The sequence below is a fragment of the Bos indicus x Bos taurus genome, chromosome 23 (genome assembly GCF_003369695.1).
Source record: "Bos indicus x Bos taurus breed Angus x Brahman F1 hybrid chromosome 23, Bos_hybrid_MaternalHap_v2.0, whole genome shotgun sequence".
Taxonomy (NCBI): Eukaryota; Metazoa; Chordata; class Mammalia; order Artiodactyla; family Bovidae; genus Bos; species Bos indicus x Bos taurus.
Window position 1 is genome coordinate 17,364,411 of NC_040098.1, and position 22,728 is coordinate 17,387,138.

At 36.9% G+C, this 22,728-nt stretch overlaps 1 protein-coding gene across 9 annotated transcripts in view; it reads left to right on the plus strand.

Annotated features, from left to right (window-relative positions):
- UBR2 (ubiquitin protein ligase E3 component n-recognin 2) overlaps positions 1-22,728 on the plus strand; it is a 108,406-nt gene that overhangs the window by 20,620 nt on the left and 65,058 nt on the right. For all 9 annotated transcript variants that reach the window (XM_027525095.1, XM_027525096.1, XM_027525102.1 and 6 more), the window contains 4 exons: positions 12,082-12,160; positions 14,055-14,168; positions 20,007-20,137; positions 22,301-22,439. In XM_027525095.1, the coding sequence (XP_027380896.1) occupies positions 12,082-12,160; positions 14,055-14,168; positions 20,007-20,137; positions 22,301-22,439 (463 nt within the window). The remainder of the gene's footprint in view (positions 1-12,081; positions 12,161-14,054; positions 14,169-20,006; positions 20,138-22,300; positions 22,440-22,728) is intronic.

Sequence of the window (22,728 nt, forward strand, 5' to 3'; positions counted from 1 at the left end):
ACCCTTTATCTCATTAAGGACATTTCCTTCTGTTCCTAGTTTGCTGACTTTTATTATTATTATAATAAATGACTGAATGTTATCCAGTGCTTTTATTATATCTTTTAAGATTATTATAATTTTCCTTTTTTATTCTATAAATAGTTGTATTGATTGATTTTTTTTTTCCCAAATGGTTTTCATTACTGAGATAAACTCTACTTGATCATCATGTATTATAACCTTTATATATTGCCGGATTCAATTTGCTAGTGTTTTATTAAGGTTTTTTGTGTCTGTAATCCATGAAATATACCATATGTCACTTTCTTGTACTGTCTTTATCTGGTTTTGGTAACAGAGTTATGCTAGCCTTATGAAATGAGTTGAGAAATATTCCTTTTTTTCTATATCTTTGAGGAGTTTGTATAAAATTGATACGAGTTCTTCCTTCAGTGTTTTTGTTTTTGTTTTCGTTTTTGAAAAGTTTTATTAAAATTTTTTTAATTTATTTTTTTATTGAAGGATAATTGCTTTACAGAATTTTGTTTTTTTTTTTTCTGTCAAACCTCAACCTGAATCAGCCATATATCCCCTCCCTTTTGAACATCCCTCCCATTTCCCTCCCCATCCCATCCCTCCTTCAGTGTTTGATAGAATTTTCCAGTGAAACAAATCATCAAAGCCTAGTGTTTTCTTCAGAGAAAGATTTTGATAACAAGTTAAATTTCTTGGATACTTTATGAGTTATTTAGAACTTTATTTCATCTTGTGTCATGTTTGGTACATTGTGCTTTTTGAGACATATGTTTCATTGTATCGTGCCAAATTTATTGGCATTAGGTTCTTAGTCATTGATATCTATGGTATCTATTGTGAGGTCTCTTCCTTTGTTAAATTAATAATTTGTATTTTCTCTTTGAAAAGATTCATAAAACTGTTTAAAGAATCAGTTTTGGGCTTTATTAGTTTTCTATCTGTTTTGTTTGTTTGGTTTCTACTCTTCTTTTTACTTATTTTTGACCTAATGTGCTCATATTTTATTCTTTGCTACTGCTAAGTCGCTTCAGTCATGTCCGACTCTGTGTGACCCCATGGACCACAGCCTACCAGGCTTCTCTGTCCATGGGATTCTCCAGGCAAGAACACTGGATTGGGTTGCCATTTCCTCCTCCAATGCATGAAAATGGAAAGTGAAAGTGAAGTCACTCAGTTGTATATGACTCTTAGCGACCCCATGGACTGCAGCCTACCAGGCTCCTCCATCCGTGGGATTTTCCAGGCAACAGTACTGGTGCGCTATTTAATTTTCATATTTTTGAGGCTTTCCAGGCTTTGTGACTGGTTTGTAACACAGTTAAAGTTCTGTAAGGTTGCAGTCTTTGAATTTATTGAGGTTTGTTTTATGACTCAGCAACACAGTCTTGTACATTCCATATGCACCTGAAAAGAAGATGTATATTTTGCAGTTACTGGATATAATAATCTATGACTGTTGATTAGAACAAAGTGGTTGATCATGTCATTCAGTTCTTCTATACTTACTGATTTTTATGACTAGTTCTTTTAGTTACTGAGAAATGGGAATGAAAGTATCCATATATGATTACCATTTATTTACTTCTTTTAGTTCTATCAGTTTATATTTAATTTGTCTAAAAGCTCTTTTATTAACCACATACATAGATATTTATAATTTCTATTACTTCCTCATATATTGACCCCTTTATCATTTATTAATTCTTGTAAGAGTCCTCTTTGCCTGATAAAGTTTTTCTTTCACTTTCACTTTTGGAGGATAATTTCACAGGTACAAAATTCTAGGTTGGTAGGCATCTTTTCTTTCAACACTTCAAATATTTCACTCTACTTTTCTGTTGTTTTCATGGTTTCTAAGAAGTCAGATACGATTCTTTGTTCTGCTACAGGTAAGATTTTTTTTCTCCTCTTGCTTCTTTGACTTCCTGTATTTTGAAAATGATATGCCTGGGTACGAAGTGTTTTGGTGTTTATCCCACTTGATGTTCTTTGAACTTCTTGGATCTGTGGTGTCTGACAGTCATTTAAGGAAATTTTCTCAGTAAATGTTTTCTCTTTACTTATTTATATTCTTCTTCCTTTTTTTTTTTTGGTTGCACTGGATCTTTGTTGCTGTATGTGGGCTTTTCTTTAGTTGTGAGCAGTAGGGCCTGGGCTTCCCTGGTGGGTCAGAGGTTAAAGTGTCTGCCTACAATGCAGGAGACCCGAGTTTGATCCCTGGGTCGGGAAGATCCCCTGGAGAAGGAAATGGTAACCCACTCCAGTGTTCTTGCCTGGAGAAGCCTGGTAGGCTACAGTCCACGGGGTCACAGAGAGTCGGACACGACTGAGCGACTTCACCTTCACCTTCAGCAGGGGCTACTCTTTGTTGCAGTGCACAGGCTTCATTGTGGTGGCTTCTCTTGTTGCGGAGCACAGGCTCTAGGCATGCAGGCTTCAGCACTTGCAGCACACGGGCTCGGTAGTTGGGGCTCATGGCCCTGGAGCATGCGGGTTCAGTGGTTGTGGCACACGGGCTTAGTTGCTCTGGGGCATGTGGAATCTTCCCAGACCTGGAATTGAACCCATGTCCCCTGCATTGGCAGGTGGATTCTTATTTACTGTACCACCAGGGAAGTCCTACATATTGTTTTCAATATTCTGTTCCTTTCTCTCTTTCCTCTCTTTCTTTTGTTTCCATTACATATGTGTTAAACCTTTTGTAGTTGTCACACAGTTTGTAGATATTCTGTTCAGTTTTCCTTCCGGTCTTTTTTCTCTTTGCTTTTCAATCTTAGCGCTTTCTATTGAGGTATCCTCAAGCTCAGATATTCTTACATCAGCTATCTCCAGTCTGCTAATAAATCCATCATTCTTCATTTCTGTTTCGGTGTCTTTGATCTCTGGCATTTCTTTTTTGGTTCTTTCTTAGGATTTCCATCTCTGTTTATATTGTCCGTCTGTTCCTAAACACTATCTACTATATATATTAGAGCTCTTAGCATGTTAATCATAATTGTTTTTAATTCTGTGCCTAGTAATTCCAATATCTGAGTCTGATTTTGATCCTGGCTCTGTCTCTTCAAACTGTATTTTTTGACCTTTTAGGATGTCTTAAATTTGTTCTTAGTCACTAGGCATACAGTATACTGGGTGAAGGGGACTCTTGTAATTAGGCCTTTCATAATGTGATGGTACAGACATAGAGAACAGACTTGCGGTTGCTAAGGGAGAAGGGTGTGGGGGAGGGAATTGCTGGGAGTTTGGGATTAGCAGATACAAACTGTTACATATAGGATGGATAAACAGCAAGGTCCTGCATTAGAGCACAGGGAACTATATTCAGTATCCTGTGATAAGCCATAATGGAAAAGAATATAAAAAAGAGTCTATAACTGACTTACTTTGCTGTAAAACATAAATTAACACAATACTGTAAATTAACCATACTTCAATAAAATTTTAAAAAGCAAAGCATCTGCTAGAAAATGTATAACAACAACAACAAAATAACATGGTGGTAAAGGGTCAGGGAGGGAGAAGCATTCTGTAGTCTTGTGATTAGGTCTCGTCTTTTAGTGAGCCTGTATCTCTGGGCTGTGAACCTCAAATGTGCTTCTTGATGCCCTCCCTAGCCCTAATTTGGTTGGGACAGGATGGCTAGAGCAGGCTAGAATTGGGTATTTCCCTTTTTCCAGTCAGTTTGATAAAACCCCAGCAGGTTAGGCTCTGATTAAGGAAAGCTAGGAGAAAAGGAAAGATATAAACATCTAAATGCAGAGTTCCAAAGAATAGCAAGAAGAGATAAGAAAGCCTTCTTCAGCAATCAATGCAAAGAAATAGAGGAAAACAACAGAATGGGAAAGACTGGGGATCTCTTCAAGAAAATCCGAGATACCAAAAGAATATTTCATGCAAAGATGAGCTCGATAAAGGACAGAAATGGTATGGACCTAACAGAAGCAGAAGATATTAAGAAGAGATGGCAAGAATACACAGAAGAACTGTACAAAATAGATCTTCACGACCCAGATAATCACGATGGTGTGATCACTGACCTAGAGCCAGACATCCTGGAATGTGAAGTCAAGTGGGCCTTAGGAAACATCACTACGAACAAAGCTAGTGGAGGTGATGGAATTCCAGTTGAGCTGTTCCAAATCCTGAAAGATGATGCTGTGAAAGTGCTGCACTCAATATGCCAGCAAATTTGGAAAACTCAACAGTGGCCACAGGACTGGAAAAGGTCAGTTTTCATTCTAATCCCAAAGAAAGGCAATGCCAAAGAATGCTCAAACTACTACACAATTGCACTCATCTCACACGCTAGTAAAGTAATGCTCAAAATTCTCCAAGCCAGGCTTCAGCAATATGTGAACCATGAACTTCCTTATGTTCAAGCTGGTTTTAGAAAAGGCAGAGGAACCAGAGATCAAATTGCCAACATCCACTGGATCATGGAAAAAGCAAGAGAGTTCCAGAAAAACATCTATTTCTGCTTTATTGACTATGCCAAAGCCTTTGACTGTGTGGATCACAATAAACTGTGGAAAATTCTGAAAGAGATGGGAATACCAGACCACCTGATCTGCCTCTTGAGAAATTTGTATGCAGGTCAGGAAGCAACAGTTAGAACTGGACATGGAACAACAGACTGGTTCCAAATAGGAAAAGGAGTACGTCAAGGCTGTATATTGTCACCCTGTTTATTTAACTTATATGCAGAGTACATCATGAGAAATGCTGGACTGGAAGAAACACAAGCTGGAATCAAGATTGCCGGGAGAAATATCAATAACCTCAGATATGCAGATGACACCACCCTTATCACAGAAAGTGAAGAGGAACTCAAAAGCCTCTTGAAGAAAGTGAAAAAGGAGAGTGAAAAAGTTGGCTTAAAGCTCAACATTCAGAAAACGAAGATCATGGCATCCGGTCCCATCACTTCATGGGAAATAGATGGGGAAACAGTGGAAACAGTGTCAGACTTTATTTTGGGGGGCTCCAAAATCACTGCAGTTGGTGACTGCAGCCATGAAATTAAAAGACGCTTACTCCTTGGAAGGAAAGTTATGACCAACCTAGATAGCATATTCAAAAGCAGAGACATGACTTTGCCAACAAAGATCCGTCTAGTCAAGGCTATGGTTTTTCCTGTGGTCATGTATGGATGTGAGAGTTGGACTGTGAAGAAGGCTGAGCACCGAAGAATTGATGCTTTTGAACTGTGGTGTTGGAGAAGACTCTTGAGAGTCCCTTGGACTGCAAGGAGATCCAACCAGTCCATTCGGAAGGAGATCAGCCCTGGGATTTCTTTGGAAGGAATGATGCTAAAGCTGAGACTCCAGTACTTTAGCCACCTCATGTGAAGAGTTGACTCATTGGAAAAGACTCTGATGGTGGGAGAGATTGGGGGCAGGAGGAGAAGGGGACGACAGAGGATGAGATGGCTGGATGGCATCACTGACTCGATGGACGTGAGTCTGAGTGAACTCCGGGAGTTGGTGATGGACAGGGAGGCCTGGCGTGCTGCGATTCATGGGTTGCAAAGAGTCGGACACAATTGAGCGACTGTTCTGATCTGAATGTTAATTTCCTTGTACTTTGGTTAACATTAAGGAAAGCTTTTAAGGAAAAGTAAGGGTGTAAAGGGACTCTACTATTTTTGCAACTGTTCTATAAATAAAAATATTTCAAAGATAAAAAAGGTAAACGTGGAGTTCAAGAAGTTAGAACAATTGAGCACACTCAAGAGAAAGAAAGGAAATTAAAAGATCAGAAAATGAAACACAAGTAAAAAGTTGGGATACTTACTCTTTGGAATTATTAAGGCAATTTTCTGAGAAGACCTAGTAAGAAAAAAAGAAGGTGAACATATATAAAATTCAGAATGAAGATTGATACACTCACTGCATTCCTTTTGGTGGTGTCATTTCTTGCAAAGCTGGGTCCTCACTGTTGCTAATTTTTAAAAAGCAGATACCTGTGAAATAAGAAATGAGGGTGGCAGTATCCAGTTTGATTCTAAAATTTGATAAATTGTGCAATGTCCAACAGGTGCTAAATGAGTCTAAGTGTTTGATCACAGAATTGTTAGGTGTTTCATTTGGTGTAATGGTGCCCTGAAGGAAACTATTGAAACACTAAAGATGCCATGAACCAAGAAAGTGTGACAACCTCTGAAATGCAAGAATTATGAACAAGTAAATGCAAGAAAAGAAAACACACACAAAAATTGAAAACGTAGATGAAATGGATAAATTTGTAGAATAGTGATAGGCAACTTGAATATGTTATGTGAAATAGTATGAAACATGGAAGGGTCATCAAAGATCTTCCCTCCCTAAAATCCCATACCTGGATGACTATACGGGTGAATTCTGTCAAATTTTGAAGGAACAGTTAATTCCTTTCTTAAACAAGTTACTACAGAAAATGGGAAAGTAGTGAAAATTGCCTCTTTATGAGGCTACTTATCAGCTTGATTTCAAGCCCTGATAAATTCAAGCAGCTGTATAAGCCATTTCCCTCATTCATATAGATGAAAGGATCCTAAATTATTAAATATATGAATCCAAGAATATGCTAAAAGAGTGATGCATCATGATCAAACAGAATTTAGTTCAGTAATCCAAAGATGGAGAAGGCAATGGCAACCCACTCCAGTACTCTTGCCTAGAAAATCCCATGGATGGAGGAGCCTGGTAGGCTGCAGTCCATGGGGTTGCTAAGAGTCGAACACGACTGGGCCACTTCACTTTCACTTTTCACTTTCATGCATTGGAGGAGGAAATGGCAACCCACTCCAGTGTTCTTGCCTGGAGAATCCCAGGGACGGTGGGGCCTGGTGGGCTGCCGTCTATGGGGTCGCACAGAGTCGGACACAACTGAAGTGACTTAGCAGCAGCAGCAGCAGCAAGCCAAAGATAGTTCATCTTTAAAATAATTATTAATGTAATTCACCATTTTAATAGTTGAGAAAAGAAAAATGTTTTACTAATTTGAATCAGAAAAGTGTTTTATAAATTTTAGTTATTGTTTGTGATCTAATTCTTAGCAAGCAAAGAATATATAAGGGAACTTATGTTGAGTATTTGTATATTAGATTTCTCTAAGTTTTTTTGTTATGGATATTTTCAAGCATAAAGGTAGAGTGAGAGGTCTAATATACCTGAGAGTACTCATTGGTGAGCTTGAGTAATTACCAGTATATGGCAGCTCTTTAATCTTTGCACACGTACAGGCTTATACACTTTTTCTTGCCCTGCCAGATTATTTTGAAGAACATTCCAAATAGCATACTTTTTAAAAAAATCAACACTCACTATATGCCTTTTTTCTCTATAACCATTAATGTCTTAAGATAATTAACACTAATTCCTTAATATTATCTACTGTCTAGCAGGGTTGAACTTGTCTTAATTGACTTATAAATGTGGCTTCAGAATTCACACATTGCATTTGGCTGTTAATCATTTTTTTCTTTTAAACTATAATAGCTCCTTTACTTCTTTTTTTCATTTTTCTATTTATGTTACTAAGAAACCAGGTCATTTGTCCTATGGAATTTTCCACATTCTGGGTTTGGCTGATTGTGTCCACATGATATTGCTTAACATTTTTCTTTTTTCCTGGTCTTTCTTCTAAACAGGTAGTTAGGCTTGGTTAACTTCTATTATTAGGGAAGGGGGTGGATAGTAATTTTATAATTATTGATGCATAACTGGCCTGCCCATCAGACACCTGCTTATTTATTATTTATTTTTGGCTGCGCTGGATCTTTGTTACTGTGAGTGGATTTTCCCTGGTTGCGGGAGGAGAGGCTGCTTCTCATTGTGTTGCACAGGCTTCTTGTTGCGGTGGCTTCTCTTGTTGGAGGGCACGGGCTCAAGAGCGAGAGGGCTTCCGTAGTTGCAGCACACAAGGTGACTGGTTGCAGCGTGTGGGCTCCAGGGCTCGGGTTCGGTAGTTGTGACATACGGGCTTAGTTGCTCTGCCGCGTGTGGAATATCCCCAACCAGGGATCAAACCTGTGTCCCCTGCCTTGGCTGGTGGATTCTTATCCACTGTGCCACCCCAGGAAAGTCAGAGGCATAACTTCTTATTTCCTCATATCAGGAGGCACGTAATGCTTGGCTGCTTTTAAGATTGACCAGTAGGTTTAGGTACCTAGCAGATGCAACCATTGTAAAGGTCTCCGTCAGCCTTTCATTTATTTCTTTATTTTGCCGCATTATGCGGCTTGTGGGATCTTATTTCCCCAACCAGGGATTGAACTCATGCTCTCTGCATTGAAAGCGTGAAGTCTTACCGACCAGACTGCCAGGGAATTCCCTCTACCAGCTTTTTTGCCTAATGTTTTAGCAGTCAGTGATGGTTTGCTGCCTGGATCTTTATTTTGTTAAGTGGTCACAAAATGGTGCTATTCGAATTTATCATCTCTTTTTTGTTTATTAGCTAGTCTTCTATAAAGAAGAAATACAATCCCTCATGAACCCTTTGATTACCCTGAGGCACAGTTTATATAGGAAAGGCAAGATAAATGCTTGACTCTTTTTAGAAGAGCACTTTCTTACTAAACCTACAGTGAACATAATACTTAATGAGTGATATCACTAAGTTTATCACTTTCTAAGTAAACTGACAGTGAATGTAATACTTAATAAGAACCTTTAGATGTGTTTAATATCTAAAGCCAAGACAAAGATGCCCACTATTACTGCTGCTGTTTAACATTTTACTCAAAGTCCTTGTCCATAGTATAAGGGAAGAAAAGTAAAAGATATAAATATTGTAAGGAAAAAAATTAAATTGTCATTGTGTACAGACTATATACTCATTTACTTCAGGGGAAAAAGAATCAGCAAACTATTAAAATTGCTTAAGTTTATCAAGGGTATTAAAAATCGATAATGTTTCTTTTCATCATCCTTAACTAACTAGAACATGAAAAAAAAATTTAAATGTGTGTCATTAAAACAACAAAACCTAAAAAGTACCTAGATAATTTACTCTTAAAAGGATGCTATTATTCCTGAAGTTTATCAATAAATTCCAGGTAATCTATGTCAGAATTTTAGCTGAGTATTTTTGAGGAACTCTGTAAACTTAACGTGATTAAGCCTTTAAAAAAGGAGAATAAAGGGGAGTTTATCCTATCAGGTATTAAGATATTCTACAAAAAGCCATAGTAATACAGTGTGGTTTAGTATAAGAACAAATAGGTCACTCAAACATATTAGAGAACCTAGATATAGACCTAAGTAATGGAACTTAATATGTTTAAAGGTGACACCACAATCAATAGGTAAAAATTAGATTGTTTACTAGATGGCTTCAGACAAAGCAGCTCATTATGAAGAAATAAAAGTTATATCTGTTCTCTGTTATGTGCAAATGTAGATTCCAGATGGATGAAGCACCTAAATGTGAAAAATACCAAAAGATTTCGTGGAAGAAAATTATTTTCTTTAAAAGCATATATTTTTGTGACCTAGGATTGGGAAAAGAAGTTCTAAAAATCTCAAAGCACAAACCAATTTGTGTGTAAATTTAATTGCATCAAATAGGGAGTTCTGTTTAACAAAGGACCCTGTGGGCAAAACTAATACACACGTGACACATGGGAGACAATATTTGCAATGTCTAAATGGCCAAGTGATTAATGTTCACTAGACTAAGTTATATAGGGAACTCCTGCAAATAAGGGAGATGAAGCAATCCCAGCAGGAAAATGGGCATAGGATATAACCAGGCAGTTTATAGAAAAGGAAATCCTCAAAGCAGTAAGTATATGAAGAGTTGCTGAAATGTATTAGAAAAATACAAATTAAAATAGTAAAGTATTATTTCATAGGGCTTCCCTTGTAGCTCAGTCAGTAAAGAATCTGCCTGCAGTGCAGGAGACCTGGGTTCGATCCCTGGATTGGGAAGATCCCCTGGAGGAGGGCATGGCAACACACTCCAGAATCCTTGCCTGAAAAATCTCATGGACAGAGGATCCTGGTGGGCTGCAGTCCATGGGGTCGCAAAGAGTTGGGCACGACTGAGCGACTAACACTTACTTATTTCATATATGTTACGCTGATTGTTGTATAGTTGCTAAGTTGTGTCCCACTCTTTTGTGACCCTGTGAACTGTAACCCACCAAGTTCTTCTGTCCGTGGGATTTCACAGTCAAGAATACTGGAGTGGGTTACCATTTCCTTCTCCAGGGGATCTTCCCAACCCAGGGATTGAACCTGTATCTCCTGCACTGGCTGGTGGATCCTTTACTGCTAAGTCACCAGGGAAGCCCCTGTTAGGCTTGTACATATAAGCAAACCAGAGAAAAACTTAATGCTAGTGAAGATGCAGGGCTATAAAAACCCTTACACACTGCTGGGAAACATGCAACCACTCTGTACAGTAGCATGGCACTCAGAATAAAAACTTTATATATGTATGTATATGACCCAGCAGTTCTGCTCTAGAGTTGATTTACCAAAGAAAATCTCAATCAGATCTATAGAGAACATTTACAGGGATGTTCAGTGCAGGATTATTTGTGGTAGAAAGGCATTGGAGGTAACCCAGGTATCTGGTGCAGGGGTAGTATAGAGAAAAAATGCTTTGGAACACTCCATGACGTATTAGAAGCTTCTATAGTGATTAGAAGCAGCACATCAAATGTACACATACAGAATGAATGGATTGTGTTACAGAACTGAAAAAGTAAAGAACAGAATGAGAGAATGATACATAACAGTAAGATTTGCACACATCAAAAATACATGCACTTAGTAAACACATATTTACTGTACAGCACAGGAAGCTATATTCAGTGTCTTTTCATAACCTATAATGGAAAAGAATCTGGAATATATATGTGTATATGTGTATCTGAATCACTTTGCTATATACCTGAAATGAATAAAATATTGTAAAACAACTATTTTAAAAAGAATAAAAAAAAATACATGTACTCAAAAACATTTTGCAAGAACATATACAAATAAAGGGCTTCTCTGGTGGGTCAGCAGGTAAAGAATCTGCCTGCAATGCAGGAGACCCGGGTTCAGTCTCAGGGTCGGGAAGATCCCCTGGAGAAGGGAATGGCTAGCCTGGAGAATTCCATGGACAGAGGAGCCTGGCGAGCTACCAGTCCATGGGGCTGCAAAAAGTAGGACACGACTGAGCCACTAACATACACAAATAAAAGACAAGGATATTAGGGTGGTTGCCTATGAGGATACAGAAACAGGATAAGGGGAAATGTAAAGATTTTCATGACTCCCATCTCATTTCATAGAATCATAGAGATTCTCTTATTTAAAGTATGATATGTAAGTATATCTAACTGACAGTATGATAAAAGCAAATGAAGTGACTGAGGCTACCATTGTCACCCCATGCACCTTGTGGAATCTTACTCTCCCATCAGGATGTCTTATGAACCATAAATGTTGTGCGACCATCAGATATACAAGTATAGAGACCCATGTCAGCCTCTATATTGAACGCTTAGTATGTGATTACCTTTTAAATTAGTGAAAATTTAAATAGATATATGTTTTAATATTATCTTCTTGCATCTTGCCTTTGGGGAGTGTACATAGAAACCACTTCGATGACCCTTGGTCTGATTTATCTGTTTGGATAAAGTTACTTGAAATCTCAGGATATATCTTGCTGCTGCTAAGTCGCTTCAGTCGTGTCCGACTCTGTGCGACCCCATAGACGGCAGCCTGCCAGGCTCCCCTGTCCCTGAGATTATATCTTAAGAATGTATAATATGTAAAATTGATTCCATATACATCTGTGTGTTTTCATATAAAATACGATTTCCCCAAATCTTTACGGGACATTGCCATTCTGGTAATATGTGCCCTCTAAGACCCCCTAATATACATCCAATATGAGAAACAGCTTCTTAAGCAGACTTCATTGATCAAAGATCTGACAGATCTTCAGGAGCAATAATTTTTTTCTTCTTACAGCAAGGCTTTTCACTATTCTGGCTCTTCTAAGATAGAGTCTAGTTTGAAATACTACATTGTAACATATACAGTTATTTTATACATTCTGATTTTTTTTTCTTTACAGAGACTGTGCAGTTGATCCAACTTGTGTTTTATGCATGGAGTGCTTTTTGGGAAGTATTCACAGAGACCACCGATATAGGGTTAGTAATATCCAGATGATAACCACACCTAGTATTGAAATTTATACTCAATAAATTTTCTTCCTTTTTAAAATTCCAAGATTTAACACTGAAACTGGGGAGAGTGGTTAAGAAATGTGTTATTTAAGTACTGTTAAACATGTGATGGCAGTGTAGAGACAAATTATGAATCCAGATTTCATGGAATACATGGTTTAAGAAAGGCAAGACAGATGTTCCAGTATTGGTTTTCAGCTAGTTTGCTTTGCTGTTTATTTTTAATGTTTATTATCTTGCTAATTCTAGCTTTATAAAGGAGGTTATCAAAAATTAAAGAATAAAGATGAGAGTTAAAATGTGAAAGGGAGACTGAAGGGAGAATGACTGAGCAAAATAAGGAAAAGTGACAGGATTATACCTTTAAGAAATATTCTGTTGGTGAACTTCTACAGAATATTTGTTGTTTCTTAATGTTAAAGAGGCAGCTGTTATTATACAGTGTAGAAGAGAGCCAACTCTAGAACATAAGGCTAACCAGGTTTTGTTTGTTTTTCTGCTATAATACAATCAATACTTTTCCAAAAATCAAGTGTGTTTGCTTTTAAATCAGGGCCACAGAATACATAGGCAGATTATTGCTAAGCCTGTCCTGGTTCCTCTACTGGAAATTGAAGCCAGAGCTATGAACATTCAAAAATTTAGGGAGCTGTTAGTAGCTGGAACTTCTAACACTAATCTCAAGTAAAATGATAGAGAAGAAATATTGCACTCATTCTATTAGTTCAAGAGCTTTATTAGTTCAGGACTTTTTCTCCTGTTTGTTTTTATTTACTCTACCCAAGTATTGATAATAATCAACTAAAACAGCTGCAAAATTAAATTCATATTTTTTTTTTCATAAATCAGCAAGAGCATCCTAGTTTCCTTTAGGCTGTTCTACCTATCTTTGGTAACCAGAGCACACATAAGAGCTATAGGGTGAAGTTACCATTTTCCATATGCCTGCCTCTCATGTTTCTTGGTATCTTTGCAGCCCTTAAGAATAACTGTCATTTGTGAGTTTACATTAATTATCTTGTGATATGTAACACATAAATACTTTCCTTGAAAATATGAAAGGCTCTTTCTAAAATTTGCACCTATACCCATGCATAAACTCACAGCATGTTTTCAGAAGCAGAATTTCCAATCTCCTAATTATTAAATAATAAGTTTTATCTTGCCAGATTCCTTGAATCATTGCTGTATTTTAAGGAAGCAGGAATAATTCTTGACCCCCACAAGTGGTAAAAGGAAATACCAGGTGGTATTTCGAGAGTTTTCTTCCTTTTCAAAGAATGCTATTTAGAGAGTTTTAGAAAAGAAAAAATAAATGATTTCTGTACTTTTCATTGGTCACTTTTCTGATACACATGCAGCACTCTTACTAGACTTTTGTAGAAGATAGCAGTTATAGGAATCTTTGTAACTCTTGAATCTGTTCTAGTATGTTGTAGCCTGGTGGCACAGATACCAACAGTGTATCAGTTTAGCCAAAACCTAGCAAGAAAACCCTTGTGATTTTTACTAATTAGAAACTCATGCAAGTGGACATATTTTACCTCTTTAAAATAGATATAGCCTTGTTTGGTAGAAACCAATGCAATACTGTAAAGCAATTATTCTTCAATTAAAAATAAATAAAAAATAGATGTTGCTTACTAAACACTATAAAGTATCTTATTTTGATATCACTTAAACTAGCCTATTTAAAATGAGTTTTTAAAACATTGAAAGATTTGACATTTTGATTTTATCCTCCAAAGAAATTAAACATTTTAGCAATGTTATTTCCTTAGCACTTGATATTCCTATTTATAAGCTGATAGTCCTCAGTAAATACTTATTGACAGATACTTTACAATTTCTTTTCAAGATGACAACATCAGGAGGTGGAGGTTTCTGTGACTGTGGTGATACTGAAGCTTGGAAAGAGGGTCCTCACTGTCAGAAACATGAACTTAACACCTATGAAACTGAGGAAGAAGAGGTAAAAACATTTTCACAAAGTTGTTACTAAGGAAATACTATTTTAACTATGTTTTTGAAATATTTTCAGACCTAGAATTAGGTTGTAATACAGAATTATTTAAGTAAAATAGTCCTCTCACAATAAACTGTCCAAGTATACTTGAAAAGCTTTTTTGCATTTTATGGATGCCATACAGTTACTAATAGAACACACTTGAAATTCTAGATATTTAATTTAATTTGGACTTTTGCATTTGTTTTATTTTAAGCATATATGAGTTTTTTTTAAGTCTTCATTTTTTATTAAAAGGATTATTTTTGTAGACCAGTTAGCTTACCTGATTTTTATTTGTGTTGTGACCAAGACTTTGTAGACTGGATACCTTTCTTTTCTATAGTCATCCATAGCAACCAGTCCTACTCATCGTGTCCCAGTAAATCAGTGTCGTTGGATATGTGATGGGCAGACATTGGGATGATAACTCAGTACAGATTATACTTACTCCAGTAAATAATGTGCTTTCTAAAATTATCATTGATCCTTCATTGTTTTACTTTAAATGATATTTGGAATGATTCAGTGGATTCCCACTAAATAAATAATTTCAAACTCTGCTGTTGTGGCAGTTGATAGTTGATTTAGGATCTTATTTCAGATTTTAATTTTAAATGGCAGAGAGGTGGGTATATTTAAAGTACTTATGCATTGTTAGTAAGTAGATCTCATATAGATTTGGGGCAAGTGGACATTACTAGTCCTTCCTCGTGCATATATCTTCCTGGTCTCAAGTATTTTAACAGAATGACCAGAGAACTTATAGTGTAGGACAGTGTCTTTTAAACGTGTTCCACTGTGTTTTGGATGGATAAAGTTTGTGCAAAATGATTCAGTACTATAGAAAACATATTTGTTTGTGTTTCATTCGCTTTGTGCATGTGTTCTGCGATTATTTGCTAAAGAGAGATGCCAAGTGATCAGGGTTTCTGATTTCTCCACTGGCAGTTGGAACAGCTCCATTTTTATCTCTTACATATTGGATTGTGATTCTGTATATAAAAATACAAGCAAGGCAAACAAAGATAAATTTGGAAAAGGGGATTTTAATTTTTGAAAAAAAGTTGAGAACTAGTATAAAACTTAAGGATTCTGGGAGAAAATATTTACAAATCATATCTGATAAGTGTCTGGTATCTAGAATATATATTTTATAACTCAGCAACAAAAAGACAACACAATTAAAAATGGGCAAAGGACCTGAATAGACATTTCTCCAAAGAAGATATAATAAAAATGACCAAGAAACACATGAAAACATGCTCAAGATTATTAGTCATTCAGTTCAGTTCAGTTCAGTCACTCAGTCGTGTCCGACTCTTTGCGACCCCATGAATCGAAGCACACCAGGCCTCCCTGTCCATCACCAACTCCTGGAGTTCACTCAGACTCACGTCCATCGAGTCAGTGATGCCATCCAGCCATGTCATCCTCTGTCATTAGGGAATTGTAAATCAAACCACAGTGAGATACCACTTCACACCCATTAGGATGGACATAATCAAAAAAGTGGTAAATAGATTGGAAAGAATATAGAGAAATTGGAATTCTACAGTGCTAGTGGGAATACAAAATGATTCAGCACTGTGGAAAACAGTTTGGCTATTCCTCAAACGGTAAACATTGCCATATAAGCCTGTTGTTTCATTTCTAGGTATATATGCAAGAGAATTAAAAACAAATATTCTGATATGTACATGCACAAACATGTTAGTAGCAGCATTATTTGTAATAGCCAAAAGGTGGAAATAGCCAAAATGTCTTTCAGTGTGTGAATGGATAAACATACAGTGTAATATTACTCAGTTATAAAAAGAAATGAAGTAATGAACTTTCAAAACATCATGAAAGAAGCCAGACACAGAGGGTCATATATTGTATGATTCCATTTACATGAAATATCCAGAAGAGGAATCTGTTTCGAACAGACTGGTGGTTGCCAGGGGATAGGGAAGAGAAGAATGGAGAAAAACTGCTTAATGTGTAAGGGCTTTTACTCTGAAGTGATAGAAATGTTTAGGACTAGATACAGGTGATCGTGGCTCAATATGAGGTACTAGATACCAGCAGATTGTTCACTTTAAGTTTTCTAAGAAAAATTATGAATCTGCTTGCAGTTACTCTGTTGGCTTTATCCTCATACGTTAGTGGGGTAGCTATCAAGTAGTGAAGACAGGTTAATTTCCTAAATTTTAAGAAGATGCTGAGACTTCAGGTGGTCTAGTGGTTAAGAATCTACATGCCAGTGCAGGAGACACAGGTTCAGTCCCTGGTCTGGGAAAATTTCACATGCTGTGGAGCAACTAAGCCCGTTAACTGCAACCACTGAGCCCGAGTAGTTGCATGCTGCAGCTACTGAGGCCTGAGCACCTAGAGCCCGTGCTCTGCAACAAGAAAGGCCACTGCAATGAGAAGCCCACACTCACCACAACTAGACAAAGCCTGTGCACAGCAGTGAAGACCCAGTGAAGTAAACATTAAATAAGTAAATTTTTAAAATTTAATACTGTTGGAAAAAAAAAATGCCAGCAAGATACCTGCTTGAGTGAAATTATATGGTCCTGCCTGGAGAATATATATTCCAGCAATTTGATAGAAAATAAAAACTCCAGACTCTGCCATTTTATTCCTACTTAAGAATTCAGTTAAGAGAATGCAGTCTTTGAGGAAAGACTGCTGCTGCTGCTAAGTCGCTTCAGTCATGTCCGACTCTGTGCGACCCCATGGACTGCAGCCCACCAGGCTCCCCGTCCCTGGGATTCTCCAGGCAAGAACACTGGAGTGGGTTGCCATTTCCTTCTCCAATGCATGAAAGTGAAAAGTGAAAGTGAAGTCGTGTCTGACTCTTAGCGACCCCGTGGTCTGCAGTCCACCAGGCTCCTCTGTCCATGGGATTTTCCAGGCAAGAGTACTGGAGTTGGGTGCCATTGCCTTCTCTGAGGAAAGACTAGAAGATATTAAAAAGATAGCATTCTGTTTAGCATACCTGGTCCCCACTCACTAAATTCATACATTATCTCGGTTTTCTGTATTTTGTGCTTGAAATGGAAGAAAGCTATGTAATACTTGGAACATGGCTTTTTAGTCTGTCATAGAATTGTTTTTATTGAACATAATTTTATTTTTGTTATACATTCAGCCTACATCTTAAGAAAAAGTTGGAAAAATTGGATTATATACTTCTGTTGGGATAGTGTTTAGAACAGCTGTGTAAGATAATACTACTGTTACCCATATTTTGTAGCTGTGGAAACTTGAATCTTATTTTAAGAAAGTTGTCTGCAGTACCCCACACAGTAAGTGTTGGTGCTGGGCTTTAAACCCAGGTATTTCAGACAACTCTGATAGTACATTAACTGATTTTTTGGAAACATTTTTTGGCAGTGGAATTTTTTTATAATGAAATTTTAATTAAATCCCAGTAGTAAAACATAAAATTGATATTATTAATGAATTTATTTTTTATAAGTTGGAATGTATATTATTTACTTGTTAGAAAGGCATTCATGATTATTTTGTTTCTAGTTAATTTCTAGTTTTAGTTGGGCAGTGTGAAGAAAGCTCTCACTCATACCTTATTCGCATAAGACAGCAGTTAAACTCTAAATTATAAGGTTACTTTTTTCCCCTTCTTTTTTTTTCTGTTTGGCTGTGTCACTTGGCTTGCAGGATCTTAGTTCCCCAACCAGGGACTGAACACATGCCCTCAGCAGTAAAAACTCAGAGTCCTAACTACTGGACCACCAGGGAATTCTCTTTTTTTTTTCTTTTGACATTCTGAAAATTCAAACATTATAGAGGTATAGAAGTGTATCACATAAAAGATTAAAGTTCTCCATAATTCCCATGGTCTTCCAAGATAACGGTAGCCTTTTTAACTCACTGACAAAGGCTTGCATTCTCTAATATAAATGTCATCAAAAGCATTATTAATCATAATAGGTAATACAACATAGGATAAGACAGTCATTTATTTTCTCATTCTGACTGACTTATGCTGTGATAAGAGCACTTTGAACAGAGGTCTCTTCAAATAGCGTTTGATTTCCCATTGTACACATGAATAGACTTGCACAGCCTAGCATCTCTTCACTGCAGAAATGTTTCTTAACCTGTAACCATTTTCAATAAGTTAACATGTGCATACAGAGATGTCAGAGAATCTTTATCTGGAGACTGTTTAAAAATGTAGATAATCATATTGTTTAAACAGATGTGTATTTCAAATAAGAAACATCTCTGCCAGGCCCTGGGATGTTGTAGAACAAAGTTTGAACACTACTGGCTTGGATTCTCAAGAGGTGGCAGTTGTTTCTATCCCAACACCATTTAATTCTTATAAATCCTGTTTATCATAATTCTTCAGTCCTCTAAAATGCCTTGTATTATGGGACATAATTGTAAGAAATGGAATGACTATATAGTGAGATACTATAACCTAGAAAACTGAGTTTTGGTTCTACTTTTTATTTTAGTTCTGTGTGAGGTTCATTTTATGATTACTAGCCACTCTTCTATGAATCCCCAAAAGGTTCCAGTTCCAGTACCTTCTTTATAATAGGTGATTTTACCATGCTAACTTCTAAAGTCTCCATAAGAAATAGTAGCAAACCTGGTAGCAGTATAAAAAATTTTTTTTTGATGGAACATATAAAGCATAGGTAGAAAGTTCTGTAAGACTTTGGAAAACCTTCGTACTTTACTTTTTCTTACATTCTTTAAGCCCTGCACCCATCTTCTTTAGGAATCTGTCCTTTTTTCTTCATTCTTTTTATTACACTCCTCCATTTGATTTATATCAGTTCCATTAAGCTGGTCCTTGGTGAGGATGTACAAAAATGTTTCTGTATCCTTATGTATATTTGCAAGAATGTGCTGGTTCCCATTCCATCATGTTGGAATATATTGATTTTCTTATTGAGAGATGAATATAACACTTTTAGCCATTAAGCTGAATAACATGTTTATCTTAAGTCTAAGCATAAGATAAAGCATTAAGATTAAAGATTGTGGAAAACATTTTGCCAGCCTGACTGAAAGATACCATGATAAACTTAGTGTATATTTATAGTAATACTTTTTTACATTAGCTTTGAAATTTAGTGATTTATTCACTGTTAAGTCTAATGTGTGAAGTTCCATGTTACATGCGTACACAACTTGTCTCATTGAAAGTGAGTGATTCTTAACTGCATGAAGGAGCAGTGTACTGATCTTGTTGACTTCTCCCCTTTAAAATCCTCAAAATCAGGCTTTCCTTTATACCTGTAAAACTAAATATTGCTTGTCTGTCCTTAGATAACATTTCTTTGTTTATCCTGGAAATTGGGGGTTAGAGGGATATGAAGCTGTAAACAAGCTTAAATTTTAAGATCCCATAATGCCATTCCAAAATTTTTAGGTTTATTAGGCATTGGCTGCTGCTGCTGCTGGTGCTCCTGCTAAGTTGCTTCAGTCGTGTCTGACTCTGTGCGACCCCATAGACGGCAGCCCACCAGGCTCCCCCGTCCCTGGGATTCTCCAGGCAAGAACACTGGAGTGGGTTGCCATTTCCTTCTCCAATTAGGCATTGGAGAGCCTTGGAATACTTTGATTCAGAAGATTTAGTAATAGGGATTATTGTGGACAAAACGTTTTAGAAGTTTGATTTGCTGAGGTATAACAAATAGGATCAAATTGAAGAGAAATTGACGCTGGAGGATCAGTCAGCCTTTTACAGTAGTATTTTGAGGAGGAAGGCAGAATGGAAAAAAGGAGCATTAATGTGCGTTTAACATGGTTGCTTTTTTCTTCTTCCTTCAGGATCCCCTTGTCCATTTATCAGAAGATGTGATAGCAAGAACTTATAACATTTTTGCTATTATGTTTCAATATGCGGTAGAGATACTAACCTGGGAAAAAGAAAGTGAATTGCCACCAGATTTAGAGATGATGTAAGTACAACCCATTTATTCTTTGTATTTGCTTATACTCAGTTTTAACCATTTTGATTCTAATTCCTCAAATGAATACAGCTAGGATTGAACATAATCTTTTTTAATTATTAGTTTTCAACAAAATAATAACCTTGATTTTATAGTTTTAAAATATATGTGAGCCATTTAATTAGTAGAGGTTTTTCCCTGTTGGTTGCTTTAGCTGATTTATAGCCATATTTTAGCCACATCAAAGCTGTACCACTGGTTGCAAGCACGGGCATTTTTCTCTTCTTTTTGCGTTAAAGCTGTTAACTCGATAATTCTTTTTGTTTCATCTGTCAAATTTGATTAGGGAATGAGCACTGTGACCTAAGTGAAGTGAGTTTTTTGGTTTGACTAAGTGCACAAATTCAGTTTTAACCATTTTGATTCTGAATTTTTTAAAAATTTATTTATACTTTGTGCTTCTTTGGGTGTACATCTTTTTTTTTTTTTAATAACCATTTGTTCTTAATTATTGAGGAGATTGTAAATTTGCAGCCAGAGAGCTGGATTCTGCTATAGGTGTATTACAGCTAAGGACTTACTTTTTGCATGAATGTGCTTGCCTCGAGCAGCCTTCTCTTTTAATTCTAACCAAGCTTGTTGGAATCATACTCATGCTTAAGGTTGAATACAAGTGAGAGTCTAAAGGACATTGGTGCTGTATCTTTTTTGCTTTCTCAATATTGTTCCAAATAATCAGGTTATAGTTTATGTTTCTTAATGAAATGAGATGTTAACATTCCTTTTTGGAAATGTTGAAAATGACTTCGTTAACCTCATAACTTTATCTTCATGTATTTTGAGTTGGGAACCAACTAAGATCTGAATTTAAAATCCAGATTGAGACCCTAGAGAATAGAAAAGTTGTGTTTTTATTTTTCTATTCCATTGTAAGTTTGGGACCACCAGCATAGAAGGGAAAACAATCTAACTTACTTCTCTTGTAATGTTTTCTCATCTTAGTAAATGACGTTTCATCTACCCAGAAACCTGAATCACCCATATATCCACTTAGATTTCGGGTCCAGTAGGTTCCCCCTGTATCAAGTTGTTCTACTTTTGTTCATCTGCATTACTACTATGGTAGTCCAAATTACATTAATTTCATCCTTGGACAACATGATACCTTAACCAGACTGCCATATCCACTCTTGTCTCCCTCAGTTCATTCTCCATACTGTAGCCACAGTGAATTTTAAGGCAAATCTGACTATAGCTCCTATTTCACCATTTCAAATCCTGGATTGCTCTTAGGATGGGAAAATCCAAATCTATTTCAAGGTCTTTAAGATTTCTGCCTCTCTCCAGACTAACCTCCTCCTTCCTCCCTGTGCTCCACCTCCCAGTTTACCTTTACCACCTCAGGGTCTTTGCTTTCACTTTTTTCTAGCCCATAGTTTCTCAGCCTTGGCACTGTTGACTTTGGGGGCCAGATATTATGGGCATGACTTGTGCATTGTAGAATTTTTAGCAGCATCATTGGCTTTTACCCACTGGACACCAGTAGCACTCCTATCCCAGTCATGACGACCAAAAATGTTTCCAGACATTGCCAAGTGGTCATCTATGGAGGGCTGAGGAGAATTCCTCCCAGTGAGTACCACTGATACCCAGTTCTGACTTCAGCTCTCAAGTTACTTCTTTGGCAGTTCCCTGAACTCCCAGACTGGTTTTATCCCACTGTGGCATCCTGTTCTTGATAAAAGCCAGTTTACACAGATTATATGTGTGTATCTTTCGCACCAGCTTGATAACACCATAGAATGTGGGGACCACAGATGACTTCGTTACAGATATGTGTCTAGTACGTAGCACATTCCCTAGGACAAAGTGTCTGAAGTGAAAGTGTTAGGTGCTCAGTCATGTCCAACTCTTTGTGACCCACGGACTGTAGCCCTCTAGCCTCCTCTGTCCATGGAATTCTCCAGGCAAGAGTAATGGAGTGGGTTGCCATGCCCTTCTCCAGGGACTCTTCCCAACCCAGGGATTGAACCCTGGTCTCCTGTATTCTAGGCAGATTCTTTACCATCTGAGATACTAGAGAATCCCAGGACAAAGTGTTCTCTTAATAAATCATCCTGGAGCAGGGTGATATGCAAATAGATGATGTATAATTAATGTTTTATCCCACAGTGAGAAGAGTGACACCTACTATTGCATGCTGTTTAATGACGAGGTTCATACCTATGAACAAGTTATTTATACTCTTCAGAAAGCTGTTAACTGTACACAAAAAGAAGCCATTGGCTTCGCAACTACAGTAGATCGAGATGTAAGTAATTTCATTACATTGATGTTACATAATTACACTTTTAATACAGGTAAGGTATCCTAGAAAATCATGTTAAAAGTTTTGTCTAGGTTATTTTTTTTAATTTCATATGAATATTGTCCCAAATATATATTATATGTAACTGTAGGCTCTTGTCTGAAAGTTTAGGTGAAAACATAAATTGCCTTCATTCTACACAGAAGAACAAATGTAGTGTTGTTCAAAGGTATATACTTACTGATGGCTTGAAAATATTAGGATTGCTTTGAAGGAAAATATTTTAATTTAC